The sequence below is a fragment of the Halichoerus grypus genome, chromosome 2, assembly GCF_964656455.1.
Source record: "Halichoerus grypus chromosome 2, mHalGry1.hap1.1, whole genome shotgun sequence".
Classification (NCBI taxonomy): Eukaryota; Metazoa; Chordata; class Mammalia; order Carnivora; family Phocidae; genus Halichoerus; species Halichoerus grypus.
The window spans coordinates 187,121,186-187,145,018 of NC_135713.1; the positions used below are offsets into that span (position 1 = coordinate 187,121,186).

General features: G+C 58.1%; 1 protein-coding gene across 16 annotated transcripts; it reads right to left on the minus strand.

Moving 5' to 3' along the window:
- Nucleotides 1–5,206: 5,206 nt before the first annotated feature.
- STAC2 (SH3 and cysteine rich domain 2) lies at nt 5,207–17,695 on the minus strand. Of its 16 annotated transcripts, none has more exons than XM_036112004.2 (12): nt 17,204–17,695; nt 10,659–10,965; nt 10,214–10,311; nt 9,940–10,030; nt 9,235–9,347; nt 9,074–9,146; nt 8,920–8,981; nt 8,766–8,842; nt 8,345–8,442; nt 7,910–7,961; nt 7,498–7,558; nt 5,207–6,824 (listed from the first exon to the last, which is right to left on the minus strand). In XM_036112004.2, the coding sequence occupies exons 1-12, from the start codon at nt 17,291–17,293 to the stop codon at nt 6,720–6,722; spliced, it is 1,227 nt and encodes a 408-aa protein (XP_035967897.1). In that variant the 5' UTR covers nt 17,294–17,695; the 3' UTR covers nt 5,207–6,719. The 16 variants fall into 16 exon arrangements, 14 of the variants coding, with proteins under 14 accessions (XP_035967897.1, XP_035967903.1, XP_035967898.1 ...); XM_036112010.2 differs by having other exon boundaries at nt 8,828–8,842; nt 17,204–17,694; XM_036112005.2 differs by having other exon boundaries at nt 7,421–7,558; nt 17,204–17,694.
- Between the last annotated feature and the right edge of the window lie 6,138 nt (nt 17,696–23,833).

The window sequence follows — 23,833 nt, forward strand, 5'->3', positions numbered from 1 at the left end:
TCTCTGCTTCCAAAGTTTCTGGCTGCTTGGTGGGTCTTCACTATTGAGAGGATCAGAACTGAGTGCACACTGAGGATTGGGGTGCAGGCCTTTTGCAGGGTGCCTGTTCATTTCTTCCTTGGCTCCTGGCCTCTGGTTGTGCTGTGTCCATCCATGGGAGAGATGGGGTTTCTTATCTGGTTTTAGTTGGGTGTAGGGCCTGATATGAAGGGAGGGAAAGAATGGCTTCTATTACTCAAGTCTCCAAGATCCTGTGCTTCAAAACTGCCCTTCAGGGGCACCTGGATGGCTCATTCGGTTAAGGCAGATGCCTTTGGCCTAGGTCATGATCCCAGGGCTCCTTGCTCAGTGGGGAGTCTGCTTCTCCCTCTGCCCCTTGCCCCTCTCGTGCACTCAAGCGTGCTCTCTCCTCTCTCAAAATCTTTATTTTTTTTTTTAAAGATTTTATTTATTTGACAGACACAGTGAGAGAGGGAACACAAGCAGGGGGAGTGGGAGAGGGAGAAGCAGGCTTCCTGCGGAGCAGGGAGCCTGATGCGGGGCTCGATCCCAGGACGCTGGGATCGACCCGAGCCGAAGGCAGACGCCCAACGACAGCCACCCAGGTGCCCCTCTCAAAATCTTTAAAAAAAAACTGCCCTTCACAGCAGAAAGTGGGTAACAGGTCAAAAGTGGTCCCAAATGTTGGCTGAGAACCAACAGAAGTTGTGACATCAGTTGTCACATTGTTTAAAAACCATCAAGATACTATGCATGTATTTCTCAGCTGTCCACTGGGGTCCGGGGTTGAAGTCTACTCCTAGAACTCAGGACTGGGGATTTCAACTACCACCAGCCCAGAAGCTATGCCACCTGGACTTAACTGCCGACCCTTCCTTAAGCTGCCCAAATGGCCTTGAGGTCTTTTGAGCATCCCAATTTCTAGACCTCTTTTCTTTTCTACCAAGAGAGATTTTTAGGAGTTCCTGGTTGCCTTAGAAGAACATGCACTCAGGGTGCCTGGGTGGCTCAGTCGGTTGCCGTTGGCTCAGGTCATGACCCCAAGGTCCTGGGATCAGGCCACTTCAGGCTCCCTGCTCAGTAGGGAACCTGCTTCTCCCTCTGCTCCTCTCCCCGGCTCGTGTTCTCTCTCTTGCTTTGCAGTCTCTCAAATAAAATCTTTAAAAAAAAACAAGCACCCAATCTTGGGGTTCTGAGTTTCAGCCCCAGGTTGGGTGTAGAGATTACTAAAAACTTTTTAATGTTTTTTGGTTTATATCCATCACATAGGGCACAAAGGAAAAGGCTTTTCTCAGCAGAAATTGGAATAAACACTTGTCAAAGCCATTGTGAGTTGCTTACAAACAGGAGTAAGTTTTATTTTGCCACTTGGCCGGTAGAAATGACCCAATACAGGCCTCAGTGAAGGGCTCTTCGAGCCACGTACTGTGAGGCACTTTACACTGACATCAGTTCTCTAATCCTCATAACATTGTAAGGTAGGGTTATTCTCCATTTGGCAGATGCGGAAAGCGGTGAAATGACGAGCTGGGTTTGCACAGCCCGCATGCTGGGGACGGGAAAATGGATTCAAGATGTTTAGGAAGTAAAATAGGACTTGGTAGACATTGTGGGGGCTGAGGAAAAAGTGGCTTGTCCCCAGGCCCCAAGCTTTAGGGGGGGACTGGGCAGGTGACGCCTTTGGTGATGAGGAACCAACTGGGTTAGGGAGAGTGGCTGGAAGAGCTTTGGCTCTAGTGAGTGGGTGGCAGTTTGAAGGACAGATGTCCAGGTGGGAGGTGTCAGTTAGCCAGTTAAATACAGCAGTGTCAGGTCTGGGTTGGGGAGAAAAGTGGCAGAGAAGGGGCCCCCTCCTTTAATCCTCGGCATAGCTTGGACGCATGCCCTGTCCTGGTTTCCTCCCTGCCCTCCACCCCTCTCCTGAGGAGCAATGTGAAGGCCAGCTGGGGCCTTCAGGGGATGTGCTGGGCAGATGTTCCCATGTGCACTTGCCTGGGAAAGACAGGACTGGTATGTTCTTGGGGACACCAGGCCCCACTCCTACTCTGCCTTTAGTGTCCTCGTCCAGTCCAGACAGGGTGGGGCAGGTGGGTACCCCAAGGAAGGGCAGCCCAGACTCAGAAATACCCAGAGGATCTTCACCACCGCCCATGTGCACCAGAACCTGATTTTTGGGTTCCCTGTCGCCACTGTAGCAGCTGGTGTGAACTTGATCCTTGAGCTCCTGCCGTAATCCTTCGCGAGTCCACATGGCGGGAGGCTGTGGCCTAGGAGAGGAAGGACCTTGGCCAAGCTTCCAGCTTGGATCATGGACACCTCCTTCCCAAGCGTGGCTGGACCACAAGAGGAAGAGCACTGAAGGCCACCCCCCCTTCCACTCCCCTCATCCCTGCCACCCTCCGGCCCGGGGCAGTGGAGGGATGACAGGAAGGAGAAAAAGGTTAGCGTGGGAAGCTCCACCAGGCTTCCTGAGCTTGCAACTCGAAGCCGGTTGCCCCCTGGACCAGGAGATGGCGCTGTTCTCTTGCAGGTTGCTGCAGGGGTCGGACACAGCCTCACTTTTAGGGTTGTTCTGGAAGGAGTTGGGGTGGGAGAGAAGGGTTCTGGGTTGTGGGAGCCTATCTCTTGGGTTTAGTCACTTCTTTCTGGAGCTCACCCCAGGCCTGGAGGTTACTTCTTTTTACCATGGGCTTCCAACGCCTTCCCAGGGCAGGGCAGGGAGCGCCCCCTTAGCAGGCAGATCCCCTAAAGTAACCGCTGGATCTCTTCTAGGTCCAGGAGCCTAGGGAAATTCTGATAGGAAGATAGATCCATCCTCTCAAGATCATACAACTGATCCCACCACATAGTTCTGCATATCATTTAAAGGGGCTTGTTAGCCCTCAGGTAAAGCCTCCCTGAGCAAGTCCAATTCCATTTCTGGGAGAGGAAACTGAGGCCTGGAGAAGCCAACGACTCCCCAGAATCTCAGCATGGCGTGAACACTAGCACCTACCTTTGATCCTCCCGACGGGGGAGGGTGTGATTCAGAGTAGACAGCCGCAGGGGTCCTGCACACAGCTGCTGTAGGAGAGACCTACAGGAGCGGGAGAAGGGGGCCAGGGTCCTTGGTCCCCTTCCCGGGGCTCTCTCCGAGGCTCAGAGCGAGAGACCCCCCAGGCTAGCTCCCTGCCAGCATAGGGAGGGCAGAAGTTGCCTCCCTTGCACTCCTCAGCAGAGGTCCCCACCCTGTCCCAAGTGTCAGGGTGGAGGGTGACAAGGATGGGGGGTGAAGAAGGCTGACAAGGCCAAATGGAGTGGGACTAGCGAGATGGGTGAGGTTGCACAGAGGGGCTCACTCATCTGTCTCCCCCCGCCCCACCTCTGGTATCCATCTCTCTACTCTTTTAGGCCTCTTGTCTCTGGCTTCCAGACTCCCCCTCTTTTCACATCTCCCCGAAGTCTATCCACAGACAGACCATCTATGCCAGGTTAAGCTCAGGCTGAGGTGGGGGGAGGGAGGGAGGGCACACGTGGGTCAGACAATAGAGCCAAATGGGGAGCTGGCACCGGCAGGTGCCTGGGCATGCTCTGCCCGAGGCCAGTGGTATTGCTGGCCCAGCCACCCCCAGAACGGGCCCAGAGGAGGGCAGAGGCTCTGGCGGGGGCACCAGCTGTTCTCAGCCCCCAGGCTGTGGGCGTGCTGTCAGTGCTTCCGCAGCGCTCAGCAGTGCAGCAAATGGGCCCGAGAGGAGGCGGGGGTCCAGGCCAGCTGCCGGCTGGTGGCAGGCACGAGTGGAGTGTGCAGAAAGCCTGGCTGAAAGGCTCTCACTCTCTCCAGCGGGGTGGGCTTGCGATCCCTGGAGCCCCTGGCCCAGCGTCTTGGGGTGTCTCTGTTTCCATCTTGTTGGTTTGAGGCACTGAGGGACCCAGGTCGGGAAAGAGCCGAATTGGGAGGCAAGAGAATGATTTCTGAAATTGGCTTGGTCACCAATTTGCTGGTGACCTTGGGCTAGTTACTGGTCCGCTCTGGGCCTCAGTGTCCCTATGTATAAAAGAGGCAAGGTGGGGCTGGATAGGCTGTAATAACCTTGAGTATGCCACCTAATATCTCTGTGCCTCAGTTTCTTCATCTGTGAAAAGGGAGAGCCCCACTTTCCTCAGTGGGTCATCGAGGGGGTTACATAAAGTTCCTGGCGTGGCTCTCCAGGCACAGCAGGTGCCTACTTAGGTGAGTCCCCCTCTCTTGAAGCCACTGGACTGGGTTTGTGACCCCTTTTTTCATTCCCACTATCAGGGGTCCTAGAAAGGGGAGGTCATCTTCCTCCTCCCGCTCACCCACCGAGCTCCAGGGCCTTCCCTGGGTGAAGGGGCGCAACGAAAGCTCAGCGTCTGGCCCTACCTGGCCGACCTTGCTTTGGGGGGTGGGGGGCTGCAAGGCAGGAGCGCTGGGCGCCGATCAGGAGGGGCAGCCCCCCCCCCCCCCGCATTCTGGCGGCACCGGCGTGGCCCTGGCACGCCCCGCAGCCCGCCTCTCTCTCCCTCTGCGCTCCCCTCTGCCTATAAATAGCACAGGACGTGCCTGCCTCGGCGATGACGCGGCCAGGCGGGCGGAGGGGGAACGAGGCGGCTCTGCGGCGGAGCAGGTGGGCGGCGGGCACTGGTGCGGGAGGGGCGCCGCCGCCGGCCCACTGCGTGCCAGGCTCTCCATGACGGGCGGCACTGAGTCATCGCCCCCAGTCATCTCGGGAGGGCCCCCTGTCGGCGACTGTCCGCACCGCCTGCCTTCCTGCCTCGGGTTTGGGGGGCTGCGGGGGCGAGGCTGATCTCGGGTGGTGTCGGAGGCCACCGCCAGGTGCGCAGAAATGGTGCCGAGGCGCATAGCTGGGTGACCGTCCCCGCGGACGCACGTGTGCATCGAGCCAGACCGCAGCCGCGCCGCACCCTCTCCCCTTCCAGCGTCCCGCAACATCCCACCCCACCCCACCCCTGCCCTGCTTTTCTCTCGAACTCCTCCCCAGATCCCCCATCTCAGGCTGCTGTGGGGAAAGGGAGCGGGGAGGCAGGGGGACCCCTGCAACGTCTGGGCCAAGCCCGGCGCCCCTCCTCTCAGAGATCCGCAAATTCTCCCACCTCCAGGCTTGTCTCCTTTTGGCACCTCCAGCCCCCGCCCCACTCCTTGCACCTTTCCTTCCTCTCTCCCAAGCAGATACACAGAGCAGACAGATTGGGACAAGAAACATTTATTTAAGGGTCTAGGGGCTCAGCAATGCCCCAGCAGACCCCTCATGCAGCCTCATGTACAGTGGGCATTGGGCCCCCCTGGGATATTGCTGGGGGGGGCCCCGTGGCAGCAAACAGGGCAGTGTGGCTTGAGCCCCCCTCCGAGGGGGAGAAGTGGAGCTGGGGCCAGTGGGTAGGAGGATGTGTCCCTCCCCCTGTATGGGAGGGTGTGACTGTGCCCGGGATGGGGGCTGGCATTGGCTGGCAAATCAAGGGCACGAGAGGCTCTGAGCTTGGGGGGAGAGGGAGGTTGGCACCAGAGAAAAGCAACCTGTGATGGAGGGGTCCTCCTCGTATGTGCCCACCCCACCCCCAGGGTGCCTACCCCGTTCCTTTCCTGGTGGCCAAACAGAATGATGGGCCTGCCTTGACCATCTCCCACTCCCTCTTCCTCCCAGGACTCCGTGTCCAGGATAAGGGCGCAGATACAGCCAGAAGAGGGATCCCTGCACTGAAGGAGGGGTCCCAGTGTTTCCTGCAAGGCTCAGAGGAAGGGGGTGAGGAAGGGCCATATGGAGGGGGGCCCTGAGGGTGGGGCTCCCAGGGTGGGCCTCGTGAGACCTGGGACAGGAAGTAAGCACAGCTCCCCGGGCTGGCCGGCCCTGCCACCGGGGACTTCGAGAGAGTCCTGACAGTGAAATGGGGGTTCTGACCAAGTACGGGCTCAGTCAGGTTCCTGTGTGCAGGCTGCTCTGGAGGGTCCTTCTCCAGGGGACAAGGACACGATGAGGCTGCTCTGTGGTGACTGTTCTTGAGGAGACAGTCTCTGATTTACCCACGCTTTCCCCAGAACACAGCCCTCCCCTCCTCTGTCTGCCTGGGTTTCAAGTAAGGGGAGAGATTCCCACAGAACTTTCCTGAGAATTGATGGAGTGACAGAGGTGGTGAAACCAGGAGGTGGACTCAGGATCCTCCTGCAGCCCTGAATCGCCTCCCAACCCCGGGCGGCGGGGGGCTGAGGGACTCGGGAAGGCACCTTCCCAAGGCCCCACTTCCTTCCAAAGGGGCAGCCGCAGGGTCACACACATAGACCCAAGCAGGAGCTCTGTGGGGAGAGGGGGATGGTGTCGGGCATGCAAAGGCGGTGTGGACGTGGGAAGGCTCTCTGGACAAAGCAGCAGGAAAGTTCCCCAGGAACGCCCCCCTCCCCGGGGCTGCGCTCAGCGTGGCAACTGGGGGTATCCGGGCATTGGCTGGACCTACCTGGAGCTTCCCCATTCCCTCCCACTTTCTCCTCCTTCCTCATGCCCAAGTCCCAGAGGAGCAACTCCCTCAGGGCACCTTGGGACCCAAGAAATAAAACCTTCCTCAGTGCAGAAGGCTCCCAAGTGCCGGGGAGTGGCCCCTAGGAGAGAGGCAGGGGGCAGAAGAGTGTGGGCAGATGCCTGGTCCCCTCCGGGGCCAGAAGCAAGGGCCAGGCATGGGCAGGGGTGGCATCTGGCTTCTCTTGGCTCCTCTCAGATCTCGGTCAGGGCGTCGGCTGGCACCAAGCCCCGCTTCTTGCCGCTGCTGACGCGGATGAAGCCGTCAGCATCCTTGCTCCTGCCCGCGCCCACACAGATCTGAGTGGGAGAGACACGGAGCTGAGTCCTGGCTCTGCCTACAGCCCTGGCCCCGAGTCCTGCTGATGGCTCCCAGGGGCCACCCCAGGGGATGATGGGACCAGGATCAGATGTGGTTGGAGACATCAGCTGAGGCGATGGGAGCAGATCCCCTGAGGGTAACTGGGCTCGGCAGCGAGATCAGGACATCAGCAGACGCTGAGCGGCTCTTCGGGGCTGACCTGTGAGATGAGCTGGCCGAACGCCCCGGCTGAACTCCCATTTCACAGAGGATGTAAGGGGAGGAAAGGGGCTTGCGGGAGCTTACCCAACAAGCCAGAGGCATAGCCAACATTCAAACCCAAGCCTCCAGACTCCTCATCCAGTGCTCTTCCCCTCCCCCAAGCTGTCTCTAACCAAATCCAGCCCCCTGCCTGTATTGGCCACCAGCCCCAGTTCCCAGCAGATGACAGGAGGGCCCCGCAGCCCCACCTTTCGAACCCGCCTTCCCTCCCGCTGCCAGGCTGCAAGCGTCCTCCTCCGGGGCATTCGCCGCTGCCCCTGCCGCCTCTCTCCCATGCCCACCTCTCCGGCTGCTGCAGGGCCCGGGCACTCACCTGGTTCTCCTTGAGGCTCATGTACCCCTGTTCCTTGTTCCCAGAGAAGGGTTGGCAGCAGCGCCAAACGTTCTCACCTGGCCTGACTCGCTGCACAAAATTGGCTGGGAAGAAGCCAACCCGGTCGCCAATCTTGCCCTGGGGATGAGGCTGGCCATGAGCCCGGTGCCACCCCCTCCCACATTGCTCCCTCTAGACTTGATGCCCGTTCAGAGCCAATGCGATCACACTCCAGATCCTGGGCTTCCTGTATCCGAACCCCCAGTAGGGTGGCTTCTGCCCTGGGAAGGGCATGAGGTGAGCAGAGGGACAAGGCTGAGGCAGGGAGGGTCAAAGTGAGAGCAAGTCCCAAGTGTTGGTCCTAGGCCAGTGGCTGGAGGAGTGGGGGAGGTCTTTGGGCCTGGAGAGAAGGTGGGGCAACACCCATTGAAGGTGGGGAATGGTGGGGTGCCTACCAGGGTCCCTCTGCTCCCCACCCTGCCAAATCACCTTCCACCAGTCCTCGTTAGAGTCATCCACCAGCATGATCCGGTCCCCAGGCCTGGGAGGACAGAGCTGGGGTCGCAAACGGGCAGGAGGGACCTGCCCTTTCCACATCTTAACCACCTGGGGCCCCCAGATCCCCAGCACGCCCCACCCCCTGCAGCTGGGGGAGGATTCTTGATGCCCTCAGAGGACGCTATGGCCACAGCTACAGCAGACACTTCAGGGCAGAGCCTGGGCCGGGGCAGGAGACAGGACATCAGCACCAATCCCTTTTGGACTCTGCGCAGTCCAGCTCCTCTCTGGGCTCAGCTGTCTCATGCATGCAGGAGAAGGTTCCTGAAGGTCCCCCTCACACTCATGTCCCAAGGTCTGGGAGCAGGGCCCTGAGCTTGGAGCCCGGTGGCTGCCCAGTGGGGCTGGACCGCAAAGAGGACTTACTGCAGAGCCAGGTCATTATTCTCTTGGGGCAGAAACTTGTAGAGCGCGACGTAGGAGTACATGGGCCCCACGTCCTTTCGCAGAGGGGGCTTGGGGGGCTGTGGAAGAGCTCTGGGTCAGTGATGGGAGGGGGACACTCTCCTCACTCCACCCACTGTTCACTGGCCCTGACCTGGCCTACCCTGGGGGGGCTAGGAGGTGGGACACAGTGCACCTGGGTCCGTGACAGGGAGAGGTCAGGCTCCCCTATCTTCCGTGTTCATCCTTGGGGGTCTGGGCCAAGGTTGGAGAAAGAGAACTCTGCTCTGGTGGCTGCACCCCGGAACTGCCCGCTCTTGGGGAGTTGGCGCGGGAGTGGGCACTGCAGGCATTGGCTCAGTGGTGGGAGGGGTGGTACCCCCTGCCTTCCTTGCATACTCACCCTGGCATTGCCCATCCCCGTAGACTGAGGATAAATGATGGAGCAGTGATACTCCCACTCACCATGCTCTCACCCACCTATGGATCAATGACAGGAAGAAGTGACATCCCCTTCCCATCTGGCCTCCCAGGGCTCCGTGCCAGCATAACCTCACCTGCTGTCCGGGGCTCTTCTCCTCCGGTCCTGACCCTTCACTCTCGGCTGGGGCTGTGAATACTAGAGATGCCAGGGCAGGGCCGGGCCGTGAGGCAGCAGGGAGTGGCCTGCCCTGTGCTCTGTTCCTGCCCCTGGTCCCCACCGCCACTCACCACTGTCTCCAGGGCCCTCCTCTGAGCTGCGGATGCTGCCTTCCCCATCCTCAGTCAGCTCGTCCCGCTCACTCTGGGGACACATGGGGGAGGGCTCAGCCCCTAGACCCTCATCCTCAGAGACCCCTGCCCCCCAGGCTCCCCTTTGGTGCCTGACATACCAGGCTTCGCGTGGGGGACTCAGAGGTACTGCTGAAGCTGGAGCGGTTCATCAGAGCCAAGGAGGTGCCATAGCGCAGGGTCTCATAGACGGGGTCTACCTTCCCGCTGGCCCCTGCCAAGGAGCCACCCTCAAGGTCGGGCACCCAGCTGCCAACCTTGCTCTGCCCCGAAGCCCTGTATCACTTTCACTCCCTCGGCCCCAGCCAAGACGTCCTTTCTTTAACTCCCTGCCCCATCCCACCCCAGGCCCCTCTCTGCCCACCAGTCTTCACCAGATCCTCTTGGAATTACTCCTCATCCTTCGTATCTCTGGACGCCTTCCCTCTCCTGCGGATGAGGACCGTGCCTACTTTACTCTCTAGTCCCTATCCTTCTCGGTTCAGGCATTCATGAGAACGGTGATTAACTGACAAGTTGTGTGATTAGTTCTTTCATGTCTAGCTCCCTTACTAGACCATGAACTCCACCTTCTTCACTGCTGTGTCCCCATGTCTAGCACAATGCCTGGTGCTCGTAAGTGTTCCATAAGATGTCTGTTCCATAAGATATGAATGAATGAATGCCCCCTACATTCAGGACAAGGGCATTCAGAGCAGGGAAGTGCCAAGGACTGGTGGTGCCACGTGACTCAGGTGCCTATCTGACGAATGCGTGGGTTTCTCATCACACCCCAGCGGGATCAGAGGCCATGGGGGGACACTCACCAGTGGGTGGGGACTCTCTGCTTGTGACACAGGCTGGGGGTGGCTCATGCACCAGGAGCGGGGAGCTGAAGTTGCGACGGAAGGAGGAGGACTATGGCGAGAGGGAGCACAGAGAGGGCATGAGGGTGTCACAGCCCGCCAAGAGCTTGTCCTTCCCCGAGCCCCAGGACCACCCCACAGGAGGAACCAGCCTGGAGGGGGGCACCCATCCCCCCCACAGGCCAGTCCTGGGGGGGCACCCACAGCCAGCCAGCCCTGCATGGTCCCCACTCACCGCCTTGCCGGGGCACGGCTGCCGGGAGACCTCCTCCGAGCACCAGAGGTGGACACTCACTTTGCACGCCTTACACCGCAAACCCTGCTTGGAGTTTCCTGGGAAGGATTTGGGTTCAACAAGAAGGATTAGGCAAAAGAGGATACATCCAGGGGCAAGGAGCAAAGGGGGCAGGTTAGGGCATCGGTGAAAGAAAGGGGCCGGGCATCCTCACTTCAGCCTGGGGGCCTAGTGCCTCCGCCTCATACGCTTGCCGTGTCAGCCGAAGCCTGAGCCGTTAGTAAATGCAGCGACACTGGGCACCCGCCCAGCCCAAGGCTGCTCATTTGTCCACCCAGGGGGAGGGGCACAGTTAGGATGGAGGGCCCTGAATAGCAAGAGCCCAACATCGGGCATACTCCCCACCCCCATCCTGACCCCTCTCCTTGACCCCCCAGGCACCTACCCACGATGAGCTGGTGGCAGAGCTCACAGGGGCTGGCTCTCTTGAAGACGTGTTCCTGGAAGCTGTGCAGCCTTACTGGTTTGAGTGGTGCCAGGGGCCGTGGGATGGGGCAGGGGGAGGGGGCCGGGGTCGGCAGGCCCCCGTCTGTAGATGCCAGTGGTGGGGAGGGAGGGGGCAGCGGGGTTGGGGGGGTCAGCAGCACCTCAGTGGGGCACTTGAGCTCAGAGCCCGAGCGAAGGAAGAAGTTCTCCACACTCTTACTTCGGAGGATGGTCTTGAGGGAAAGCGAGCGCTTGAACCGCTGCAGCTGAGAGAGGAAGTGGGGCTGTAAGTGAAAGCCAGAGGGGACCGGCTCCGAGCCAGGATAGCTCCTTGGTCAGCCACAGCCTCGAAGTACTAAGACAGAAGCTACCCTGTTCCAGAAGGTGGTCCCAATCCCGGATGCCGACAGGTGGGTAACGTCCATGAGCAGAGGAGTTCTGGCTGGGCAGGCACAGTTGGGAGTGGTGAGCACTGTGACAGGCTGGCCGGCCAGAGAGCAGCTGCTGGGGTCCCCTGGACAACCGGGGCTAGTCCACACGGCCAGCCCAGTGGTGCCAGGCTTTCCAATTTTTTCAAAAAAAAATCTAGACTTTTCTGTGAATTTGGATAGAAATAAATTCAAGAGGTTGTATTTCCTTTTTTTTTCCATTGCAGAAATGGTAGTGTACTATGTTTCCTACGCCTTGCTTTTTTCACTTAACAGTAAATCTTGGAAATCATTCCATACCAACGCATAAAGAGTTTCACATTCTTGTTTATGGCTACACAGGATTTCATCGTATGGGCGTACTATTTACTCGAGTTAAACAAAATAATACTTTGGCGGCCGAACAAACACACGAGGTCCCCAGTTTTCCACTGTGTTCTCAAACAGGCTGGGAGTGCGGGAAGGGTCATCCCGGACCCTCATCCTCAGGGCTGATTCTTCCTCCAAAATCGCTCTCCGGCCCATCCCCTATAATCACCTCATCACCTCCACAGCCCTGCCCCAGTTCAGGGCCACAACCCCTTACCTCCACCCTGCCCATCTCCCCCTGCTTTCCCTACTGCTGCCAGGGAGGTGATCCCTGACCTGGCTAAACCCTTGGCTCCTCAGGACACAGCCAAGACCCTTGCCCCGGTCGTGAGACTCTGCAGCTTGGCCAAGGCTTCCCTTCCAATCCATGCCTTCTGCCTGCCGCCCAGACATAGGGATTCTCGAACTCGTCCATGTTTATTCCTTTGGGCTTTCCCCGCCCTCACCCTGGCGTTTTTTGATGTGCTTGTCCTTTTCTCTGCCTTATCCAATGAATACCCCCTTTATCCTTCAGGGTTTCCAGTGACTGTTCCTCCTCCGGGAAGCGGTCTCTTCTGCAGGAATTCCGTTTAGTATAACCACTCCATCCTCTGGGCCCCACTGCACCCAGTACTGACTTCCATTATAGATCCAATCTGGTTTACGTTGTCATTTACTTCTTACTCCCCCAGGAGCCCGGAGCCCCTTGAGGGCAGGGACAGTTGAATCAAATCCCCACACAGAGCCCCAAGACATAGTAGGTGCTCAGTCAATATTTGTTGATTAAATGATGGGCAAGCGCCTGGAATCCTAAATGGAGCCCATGTTCTGGAATGCTGGGTCAGTTCTGCAGTGAGGCCAGAGTTCCTTCCGTTGCTCACCCCAACACATCCTTCTCGGAGTCTGCCCAGAGTGAGGTCTGGAAACATCTCTACCCAGATCCTTGAACCTCTTCCCCCCTGGTGAGAGCCCCCTTACCCCTGCCCACTCCTTCCCAGCGGTGATCGGTAAAGGGGGCCGGAGGCCTGGCTTCAGGCAGGGAGAAGTGGTCAGGGTTCCCAGCTGGCACATCAAGCAGCCTGCGTGACCCCAGGGAGGGAGGCAGCAAAACATGGAAAGAAGCGGAGAGGGAGAGGGAGACGTTTGGGCACGAGGCAGGCCCTGGTGTGCCGGCTGGGAGGCCAGAGCCTTGGGGTTTCTGGCACGCTGAGTTGCCTAGCTCCTTCCAAATTCAGCTTCCTGTGCGGCACTGTGGGCTTCTTTGTGTGTGAGAAGCAGGGCCCCAGGGCCCAGATCCCTGGGTGTTACGGCAGAGGCGGAGGGCCACAGGGACAATTCATTAGAACACAAAGGTATTCTATGAGCCAGTGTGGCTCTGGGGGCTCTCACAGGCCCAGAGAGGCAGGGAGAAGCCCCCCATCATTCTGCCCAGGGGACAGAGCACAGAGCACAAGCGGGCTCCGGGAGGATGTGCTGGGGGTGGGCGTAAAACTACATCTGCCGCCTGAAGGCAAGTCACTTCACTTCCTGTCTCTGAGCCTCAGTTTCCCCACATCCAAGAGGAAGGAGGCAGGAGTAGATGCTCTCTAAGCAATGCAAGGCTCTGGGTCCAAAAAGTAAAAACCTAAAGCTATAATGAGGGGCGGTCATTGTCAGAATACGGGGATCGGGCTAGTGCTTCATCTGCCGCACCTCATTAATCCTGGCACTTCCCTCTGAGACAGTGATGATTATTGTCCCACTTTGCAGATGAACTCACAGGCGCCTAGGAGTTAAATCACCTACATGTGATGAGTCTTCACCTGGTAAGTGGCAGAGCCAGAACTTGAACCAGCGGCTTTGGCTGTTGAGCCCAAATGACCGGAAGGGTCCCGCTGCTCTGGGCTCTGCCTTGGCCCTCACCCCTGCCCCTCGGCTATGCCATGGGCTTGTCCGCCAGGTCAATCGAAATTTAGGGTTGGAAGGAACCTGCAAGACTGGCCACCTAGAGTAGTCCCCAGCCCATGCTATCATCCCACAACACCTTGGCCACATCCCCCCGAACAGTTGTCTGACTCTGTGGGTCACCTCCCGTGGCAGGAAGCACACCCTCTCCTGGGACAGTCATCCCATCTTTGGGCAGCTGCAATCGCTGCAAAATGCTTCCCTATATAGAGCTGAAACCTGCCTCCCTGAGATCTTGTTGCCTAGCGGCTCTGTTCCTCCCTTGGCTCCAGAAAGGGCTACTCCCTCTTAGATATCAGTCCTTCCAGTATTTGAAGACATCAGTGTTCCCCTTCCCCTCCCAAGGCTGTTATTTCCATAGTAATCCCCACAGGATGAGATTTGAAGCCTCCTTACTCTCCAGCCTCTGCTCTTTCCTGGTCTTGCCCTGGCCTCAGTGCCAAGAGCCACCTCTGCAGGGTACAGAGGTCTCTGGAACAGAATGTTCCCCAGCACTGAGGCAGCCCCACTTCTGCTCCTGACTCCCTGGCTCTGCTGTGGGCCCCAGATCCCAGGAGGGCAGAGGAGCGGGAAGGAACAACGTATCACCTGGGATGGTTGGCCGATGTCAAGGGTTGTGGCTGGACAGCAGGATGGGGGCCCCTCTGCCAAATGGCTTGATGCCTGTCCACTCAGGAGACATCTGGCTTGGTTACTCAAACCTCATTTTGGCTCAGCCTGGCCAGGTAGTCCCACTCCTGGGACTCCTAGTTCCCAGAGAGGACTTTTCCCTGACTCCCATCAGCTATCTTTTTGGTGCCCCCGGGTCCCAGGACCCGTTCCCTGGCATGGGGAGAAGCTGCCATGTACCCTGGCAAGCTGACCCACCTGCATCCTATTCTCTCCGGGTGTTCCAGGAGCTTGTCTGGCTTGGAGCCTGGACCACCAGGCCCCTTCTTCTGAATCCCCTCCCAGAGGCTGGGCCTGGCCTGCCTGCCTCCTCCCCATCTCCCCACATACTGGATGGTCCTTTCATTTCCTCAACTCCCCACAGCATCTCCTCACTTTCCTCCAGCTCCTGAAAGGGCACCAGGCAGCTGGAGGTGGGTGGTGGCGGATGGGGCACAAGCTGACTCAGATGGCAGAGTTGGCATGGCAGGGTCTTCCCAAGGATGGCACCAAAGGGGGTGACGGTACCACCCCGTGGTAGGGTGGCACGGGGACCCAGAGATGGCAATGATGGCACCAGGAGGGTCACTGACGAGCTTGGGTGCAGGGATATGATCCAACCTTAGCGTGGGCAGGAGGCTGGACTTAGGTTGGCAAGAAATGCCCAGGGGGCCCCCAGCACTGATGAATAAGCCTGGAATGTTGGCTTCACTGCCTAATGGACACCAGCCCCCTCTTTGGATCTGCCTCAAACTCTCCCTTCCCCCTTCCCCAAGCCCTAGAGTCTGGAGACCAAAGCTTCTTTGGGACAGGTTGAGGTGCGGGGAGCTAAAGGGGCTGGTAGGGCCCTGAATTCTCTCCCTGCCCACCTGTGCCTTCCTGAATACCCCCACCCAGACCCCCAGCCCAGCCTGTGTTGTGATCACAGTCCTTCACAAGGGTGAGATGTAGGGAAGGGGGGCAGAGGGGCAGGGCGAGGTATGCAATCCCCCTCCTCTCGCTCTTGGGATCTCCGTGGCTCAGAGGTGATAGCACTGGACGGTTCTTGTGCTGGGAGGAGGGAGGCAGAGACCCGCCAGGTCCTGACCTCCCCCTGCCCACACAGCTGAGCTTGCAGCCTGTGGGTTTGCTGAGGCAGCACTGCTCTAGCTTCCGGAGAGCTCTTAGGAAGGGGGGCAAGCAGGGGCGCCTGGGTGGCTCAGTCATTAAGCGTCTACCTTCGGCTCAGGTCATGATCCCGGGGTCCTGGGATCCAGCCCCGCATTGGGCTCCCTGCTCAGCAGGAAGCCTGCTTCTCCCTCCTCCACTCCCCCTGCTTGTGTTCCCTCTCTTGCTGTCTCTCTCTGTCAAATAAATAAATAAAATCTTAAAAAAAAAAAAAAAGAAGAAGGGGGGCAGGCAGCCAGACCTCCTATGGGAAGCAAGGAAGGGCCTGGAAGACCCCCATGCCCTTGGGAAGCAAGGGGAATGTATCTGTCTGTCATGGGTGACTACAAGGCACCTGGGAAGGCCAGGGATATTGGCACTCAGGATGGGGCTCAGCGCCTGGGACTCTCTGCTTCAAAAAAAGCTGTCACAAATATTCCAAGCAATATCCTCCCACCTCAAGACCTTACTCCTTTCCTAGTAGAGACTTGGATCTCTGAGGGGGAGTTAACTCTGTGGTCTGAGAGACCAGAGTCTCATTCTCAGAAGGGGGCAGAAGAAGGTCAAGTTCAGATCTGAAGACTGACATGGAGACCCAGTGGGTCTCGCTGGTTTAGAGACGAGGAGCTCCTTGGGGTGCCTCAGCCAGGCCCCACCCTGCCCCTACTCATCTACTCCTGGTCACTCTCTAGATGACCTTGACCTTGAATTAACCTCATATCCTGAGGGGTGGCCTGGACAGAATTAGGAGCAAGATGGGCATTGGAAAGAGCTATAGATGAGCTCTCAACACCTGGAAGGAGCCAAAGACCCCACCCATTTTTTTGGTCTTCAGTGCCCCTCCTCGACTGGATAAACAGGACCAGGTGGGAACAGAACACCGGGTGCAAGGGAGAGGGAAGGAGGCCTTGGCCTGAAGTCTGGGGAGGAGGCAGAGAGCGCCCTTGACACAGTCTCCTTTTCTCTCCCCATCCCCAGCCTGCTCAGCTCATGTTGCTCCCCGCAGAACTTCTTGCGGGTCACTAGTGAGCACCTAGAACTTGGGGAGGAAGTGGACAGATTAGAGGTGGGGGGGCATTAAATTCAAGTGGTGGCCTCCCCCAACCCCTATAGCGCCAGGAGTCTGGGCTCCGCCTGCCTTCACTGGCGAATAATTTATTCATTGTGACTCCCGCAGGAGTAACGATCATACATAATTAGGGTTAATTATGACATTCATTAATTACGATGACTTCTCTTTTTGCTTCCACCCACCCTGTCCCGCTCCCGGGGTGGGGGGTGGGGCTGCCTGTCCTTCTGCTCCGGAGCCGCAGCAACAGTCCCCCGGTCCCCGCCCGCGATGGCCGGCGCTGCCGCAGCCCCCAGCGCGCACTCGGGAGCTGCGCACCCCCGGGCCGCGGCCTCACGTCCCCGAGCCTAACCTGGCTGGGAGTGGGGGAAACGCAGGACTGCGGCGGGTCCGAGAGCGACATCCAGAGACCCAGAGATAAACGTATATAGACGCCGAAGGAAAGCGGGAGAGACACGAAGACAAACAGGTTGTAGAGACATTTTCGGAGAGACACAGGCAGAGAGGGACAGACCGAGCTACAGACAGAGACCTGGCGGGCGCGGGAGGGGTGCGCCTCGCACGCACACACCGGCGCGTACACCGGCCCACACCCGCTACACACCGCTACACACTCCCTCCGCCTTCGCTGCGCCGATTCCCTCCAACAAAGCCGAGTTACAACCTCCCGGGAGGGTCGCGGCAGCGCGTCCGCTCATCACGCGCGCAAGGGCGTGTCGTGCTTGTGTGATGGGGGCTCCCTGTGGCCCCTCGTCGCGAACCCACTCGCCCCGGTCGCCGCGCAGAGCCTTCGGGATCACCCGGGTCCCGCTGCCGTGACTCCGCGGCACCCGAGCCCACAGTGGTGACCGCGTCGGGGAGAGGGCACCCGGGCTGGGGACGCACCGGGCAGGGGTCCAGGCCTCTCGCCTCTTGAGTTACCTTGGTTTCCTGGAGGGCAGAGACGGTCCCCGGGGGGGTGTGGGTGGCCGCGTCATCCGGTTCGTTCTCCTTCTCGCTCATTTCGGTCATGGTTGGGGGAGAGCGGAAGAGAGGGTGCCAAGACCCGACGGCAGGCCCGCTGGGGGCAGGTTGCAGGTGGCAGACGTCTCTCTGGAACCCTGAGGCCCTTCTCCAGAGACTGCCCCCCAGTGAACCCCAGGAAAAATCCGCCCAGGCAAAGCGACCCCCCACGGCCGGGAGCGGGCGGAGAAAGTTCCCGGGTTGGCCAGTGAAGAGGGGTAATTACACGGAGCCGCGGGAGCCGGACGACCCCGGGAATGAGGACCGAGGGTCTGCAGAGGATGCTGCTCGGAGCGAGGGGAGGAGGGAAGTGGGGACGCGGGGATGAGCTGAGGGAGGGAGCGACGGAACAGTCCGTGTCCGGCCGGCTCCGCCGTCCTCTGCGCCCGCCCCCCCATCCCTTTCCCCCTCCCCCCGCCGGCCCCAGCCTGGCACCCGGGGGCCCCTCCGCCCAGTCCTCGCCTTCCAACTTTGATTTAGGAGGTCGCCTGGTCCCTCCTCCTTCCCTCCGCGGCTCCCCCGCGCCGCTATGCAAATCAGCTTCTCAGCTATTGGCTGCCGCGGTGGCCAGGAGCGCGAGCTGGGCGGAGCCTGGGGGGGGCTCGATAAGATGGGGAGGAGCCTGAAGGGTAAAGATGTGGGGAGGGGGTAGTTTTACACCGAAAGACCCGGAATGGGGGTCGTGACAAAGTCGTGGAAGACTTGGGAGACCATATTAGAGTCTGGATGGGCTTGAGGGGAACAGAAAAAGGTTGGATCTGCAGAAGGATAGCTGAGAGTGACATCAAAGTTAGGACTTTCTGATAGCGAAGTAGTGGAAGAATGTGGACCCTTCTGCACCATTAACTGGATGTCTCTGCCCTGGAGACTCCAAATATACACATCCCTGGACCATGAGGAGATGTCCTCATAGTGCTCAAGCAGAGGACTCTGCTCCTCAAGCAGAGAAGGGACAACTTAACATCATGTGTCAAAGGCCAGGCCTGACAATCCCCCCTTTGTGGATGCAAAGCAGGACTCCTTTCCAGTCTTGGCCTTTGGAATTCAGCAGAGAAGGGGCCTCAGTCCCCACACCTAAGGTCCCCAAACCTCTCCAAGACACGTTCCCCTCCTAGAGATCCTACCACAAATGGAGTTAGATCAGGGGGTAGGGAGAGGTAGGGGGAAGATGGTTCTTACTCTCCAAGTTGTCCGCTGTCCGCTTGGCCTGAAGGTACTTCTTCATGCAGGTTGCTTACCTGCCATTTCCCCAAGTCCTCCTCCCTCACCTCCAGCCCTCTCTCTTCCTGCTCCTTTTGGCCCTGACCAAAAGGTCTAGCTTTATCTCCTGGCCTGTCCAAAGAAAGGGAGGTAGGTTGGGGGTTGAAGGAATCCTTCCTTGGGTGTGGGTGGAGAAACTTCTGGATCAAAGTCTCCCTCCTCCAGGGGCTCCTCTGCTGTGGGTGATGAGATTGGGGGCGGGGAGGGTGTCACTCGGGGGGGGGGCGGGGGAGGTGGCACTCAAGAGGGTTCTGCCTTTATGCCAGCCCTGAGGAACAGAGGCCGAACCCTGTGTCCTCCCTCCTGCCCACCCCTGCACATAGCCATACATGCAATCTCTGTCCTCCCAAGAGTGAGCTCACCATTGGAGCACTGCTCAGGTTACTATGTACAGGAATAGAGATTTATTTGTCAGTGGCAGAAACAGGACAAGGGCAGAAGTGAGGGTTTGTGGTTGTGGGGGCTTAGTCCCTTCCCCCTCCAGAACCACCCACATCAGCTGCAGACTGACTCTGAGTGCTAGCTTTCCTGAAAGGAGCTTCAAAGGATCCTGGCCTCAGCCCTCAGACCAGTCTCCCCAAAGGCTCATTCATTAGCCAGCCTTCTGCCAGTGCCCTCTGAGGTGAGGGCTGCCGTCTTCCCTCTGGTTCAGCCCAGATTAGCCCAACATCCCTCCCTGGGCACTCAGACTCAGGTGCTTGAAGCACCCTGAGATAGGGTCATCAGGCCCTCCATCTAGCCTGAGCTGGAGCAAACAGGGGGCTCTTCTGTGTTGGAGACCTCCTGACAGGAGGTACCCCTGTTTCCCCCCAAAGAGCAGAGATTCTGAGTTTCTTAGACTCTTAATACCTATATAGTCATGAATTAATTGTGTGGCCTCGGGTAGGTAGCTAAACCTTTTAGAGCCTTGATTTCTTCATCAGCGACACAGAGGCAGTGCGTACCTCACTGTGAGGAGAATGGCTGAGGTAGCTCCCCTTAGCCCAGGGAAGACTACAGGGAGAGTTGTTTTCTTCTTTCCCTCCTTCTGAGAGACTGGTCCTTTCCCAGTGCTTTCCCTGGGGCAGAGAGAAGAACCAGCTTCCTCCTCTCACTTTCCTGTTAATTCACGAGGGAACCAGCTCCAAAAGAGATTCTGGGAGGGAAGAAGTCCCAGGGGGAAGCAGTGCTCCGGGTGACCCAGGAAAGCCAGGGAAGTTGGTGGTCTCTGGGCCCATCTGGTCTAGGCATCAGAAGCCCAAGGTGGGGCCAATGCAGAGGAGGCAGGGGGCTGGATCCCATGACCTCTGGATGTCCTTTCTGGCCTGCAGCCTTCATGCTTCAGAGCAGTCTTTCATGAACTAAGCCTGAGTCATTGCCTCCGTGCTTTCAACCCCCCCTGCAGTGACTGGGGACAGGGCAGGAGTAGCTAGCTCCTGGAGAAGGAACATTATGCCATCTCAGAGTCAGATGGCAGATATGAGGGGTGGGCTGAGCCAGGGGCCAGGTGCTATAGGAGGGTAAGTAGCAGTCACACCCAGAAGGGCTCCCTAGACCTCAAGTCATAACGGAACTACGTGGTGCCTCTTAATAAGACAGCCGAGTGAGTGAAAGTGGGTGCTAGGCCTGGGGACAGAGGGATGGACCAGATGACTCCAAATCTGTGCACAGCACAATGTCCAGCACATGAAGAAAGACTGGTTCTCATCCCGGTCTGCCCTTTTCTTCCTTTTCTTGGGCAGAGACCCATCCATCTCTGGAGGGACTTTGGTTTCCTTCTTTTTAGATTGGCAGAATTGGAGTAGATTAGGTTGACATAGGGAGTCAGATTAGAATGGGGGCAATAATTGTATATCTCTTAGTGTTCTTTTGAGGATTAAATGAGTTAACATATGTAAAGAGCTGGACAGAGTGACGGCACAATAAATATTTTTTACCTATCTATCTACCTGTCTATTTATTTATTTAGGGATACTTAACCTTGAGCTTGCAGGCGAGCTTCAAGGAGTTCATGAATCCCTTGAAGCTGTAGAAAATGTTGGAGGATAAGCATTTTCTGGGGGAGAGTCTAGAGCTTTCACCTTCTCCTCAGAGAATCTAAGATCCCCAAAAGATTAAGAACTACTGGCCTGAATGATCCCCAGGACCCCTCTACTCTGAGCGGTTGATTCTCCGATGGGAGGGATTGCTTCTCCTTCCGTAAGGACTGACCCCTTTTCTCCCTTGAACAACACCTTCAGCTCAAGCCCCTCCCTGCCGTGGCCTCTGCACCCCTGAGTTGCCAAGGACAGCCCAAGCTGAAAACGTGAGTGGCTGGTTTTTTCTCCAGCTTTAATTTTTTTTTTTTTTTAAGATTTTATTTACTTATTTGACAGAGAGAGACACAGCGAGAGAGGGAACACAAGCAGGGGGAGTGGGAGAGGGAGAAGCAGGCTTTCCGCCGAGCAGGGAGCCCGATGCGGGGCTCATGACCTGAGCTGAAGGCAGATGCTTAAAACTGAGCCACCCAGGCGCCCCTTTCTCCAGCTTTAGAATTGGAGCTCCTAGGGTGGGGAATCTGTCATGGTTGAGGTCAAGTCTGGTTCTCATCTCCCAGCTGGGGAAAGGAAGAGGGCCCAGGCTCCGTGGGGCAGGGGGCACAGGGAACACAGTGACAGGCCTGGCTTTGCCCAGGCTCCCCTCCCTCCCCCTGCCGGCCCACCGGGGCCCCAGAAGCAGATACCACTCTAATGAGCTAAGGCCCAGGAGGGCATCGGTAATTATGATTTTATGAAAATATAGAAGGCTCTTATGCAAGTCCCTGACACACTTCCTGGCTGTGGCATCTGGGACAGCCAGGTCCCCAGGGGCTGGAGGAGAGCCCTTCCACCACCCCCTGCTGCCACCAACCCCTGGAGCTCAGGACACTGGCAGAGATCCGCCCTCCCACTGCCTGTGGCACTGTCCCTAACACACTCTGGGTGAGCCGCTCCCTCTCTCTGTGGCCCAGGCTCCCTGGAGGGGAACAACATGGGCTCCAGGATATGCAATCCCTCCTCCCCTCCGCAGCCAAGCTGAGGCTGTCCCGGAGACCTGTCCTCATGGGAGGGGGATGGTGGCTTTGGGATTACCTCCCTCTCCTCCATGAAGAAAACCTCTCCTTCCTGAAAGATGTCCCCTTCTATTCTGTTTCTTTTCTCCTGGGGGCTGGGGCCATAGGGCTGACAGCAGCCATGGGGCCAGGAGTCACAGCCCCTGGCTGCACCCTCCCCAGGCCCTGTGCCGGTTTGCCGCCCGCCACCTCCCTGGCCTCTGATGGTGTCCTACCCACCCACAAAGCATCTGTTACCAAGGTAACAGCAATGTCATCAGTTTGGGGTGAGCAAGGAGGTGGAGCCAGTGGACTGGTGGAGGGGGTGCTGTTAGGGGTTAGAATTTTGGAGAGATGAACACTGAAGGGCCCCCCAACTCTTAAGGAAGATCTTTTGCTGGAGAGCGGCCTGGGCACAGACTGGGGCGGAATGTTGCTGAGAGCCCATGGGAAAGAGGGCGGATGAAGTCTGGAAGCAGCTGGATCCAGGTGTTAGAGGTGAGGGTGACTCGGCCTTACTATGCTGGAGGAGCGTCATGGTGGCGATGCCAAGGAGAAGTTGAGGCAGGGACAGTGGAGCCTGCCTTTAACTCCTCCCTCAGGGTCCAGCTTGTTAACTTGTCCTAGGGAGAGGCATTCGGCTGGGAGAGTCTGGACCCAGCTGAGGCAGCGTGGGGGGACCTCAGGCCAGCCTGGGCCCACACCGCCCCCTGCAGCCTGCACAATCTGCACTGGGTGTCCTTCCCGGAGGGGCGTCTAGGTGGTGTCTTTGAAGGTCTACATTTGACACATCTAAATCATGAGGTCCTACTAAGTGCCTCGAGCATCTCTGGGCACCAAGGGCGCCTGAGCCTTGCACTCAAGGCCTTCTTGTAAATCCTGACCCAGAGAGCACAATAATGCAAAAGGTTTCTCTGAGCCGCCTTGGGGTACAGAGCAGGGGAGGCAGATGCTGCAAGCTGGGTTGATAGAGGCCATCGAGTAGACCGGAAGACAGAGGCCGGAGTATTCCAAGCAGAGGAAACAGCCTGGGCAAAGGCAGAGAGGTGAGGGACAGAACCGCTGGCTGTGGAGGCTGCGGGTGAGCAAGGGGGAGGAGGAGTGGCGGGAAGGAAAGGCAGGTGGGGGCGGGGCTAACTGGCTCAGTCGGTGGAGCGCGGGACTCTGGATCTCAGGGTCGTGAGTTCAAGCCCCATGTTGGGTGTAGAGATTACTTAAAAACAAAAATCTGAAAAATAAGTAGGCGAAAGTGGAGAGACGGCCCTGAGTGCTGAGCCTGGAAGTTGCGTTTTGCTGTGAAAAGTAGCTTCTCAAAGGGCTCCCTGGAGCCCAGTTGAGCAATCCAGCAGTGCCTTGGAGGCATGGGGGGTGGGGGTGGGGAGGGGAGAGCAGGCAAAGCGTTCAGTCAGAACTCGAAAGGAATTTAGACACATGGCTCTATATTAAATGTTCTGCAAGCCTTGCATTTGACTCCAAGAATATCCATGCTGGTTTTCCTGCCAGAAAAACGGATTTTAAGCACTAACCATCCTGTGCCAATGATGCCCTGGAAGATGGACCATGGTTACCCAGGGGTTTCCACAGCCCAGTCTGACAATGGCACTGAGAGCAACGGAGGCTGTGGGGGTTCTCCCCCCGGGGAGTGGTGCCATCATTCCTGTGTCGTAAGGAGATCGCCCTGGATGCCGATCCCAAAGGCAGCAAAATGGAAACAGAGAGCTGGAGTAGTGAGCTTTCGGGGCCCTCTGGCCAAAGGCCTCACTATGGGGATGGGCAGAAAGCAGTCCTGTGTCTTGGCCTGGGTGGAAGGCATGTGTGCAGGATAGTGAGGTGACTCAGGTTCCAGCCCATTCCTTACTAGCTCGGAAACTTCAGCAGCCTGCATCCCTCTGGTTTCCTAGTCCCTAAATGGGGATCGTCTTACCTCACGGGGAGGTCGTAGTGGGTAGTGGGACTGCCTTTCCCTCCCTGCTGCAGCCTCCACGGCTGCACATCCCAAGGGAATTCCCAAGTCAGGCGGGACCCCTACGGAGCCACACCTGCTGAGACCACAAATCCTGCTTCCTGCCCCTCCCGCTGCATCATTAGCACAACCCTCCAGCCCCGCCCCCCCCGCCCCCGTCTATTAAAACCACCGCAGCCCAGCTACTGTCATTCGTATTACTCATCCTCAGGGCTCACAGCCTGGGCGAGGAATGGAAAGTATTTTGTCCCCATTTTGCAGCTGGAGAGACAGAGTT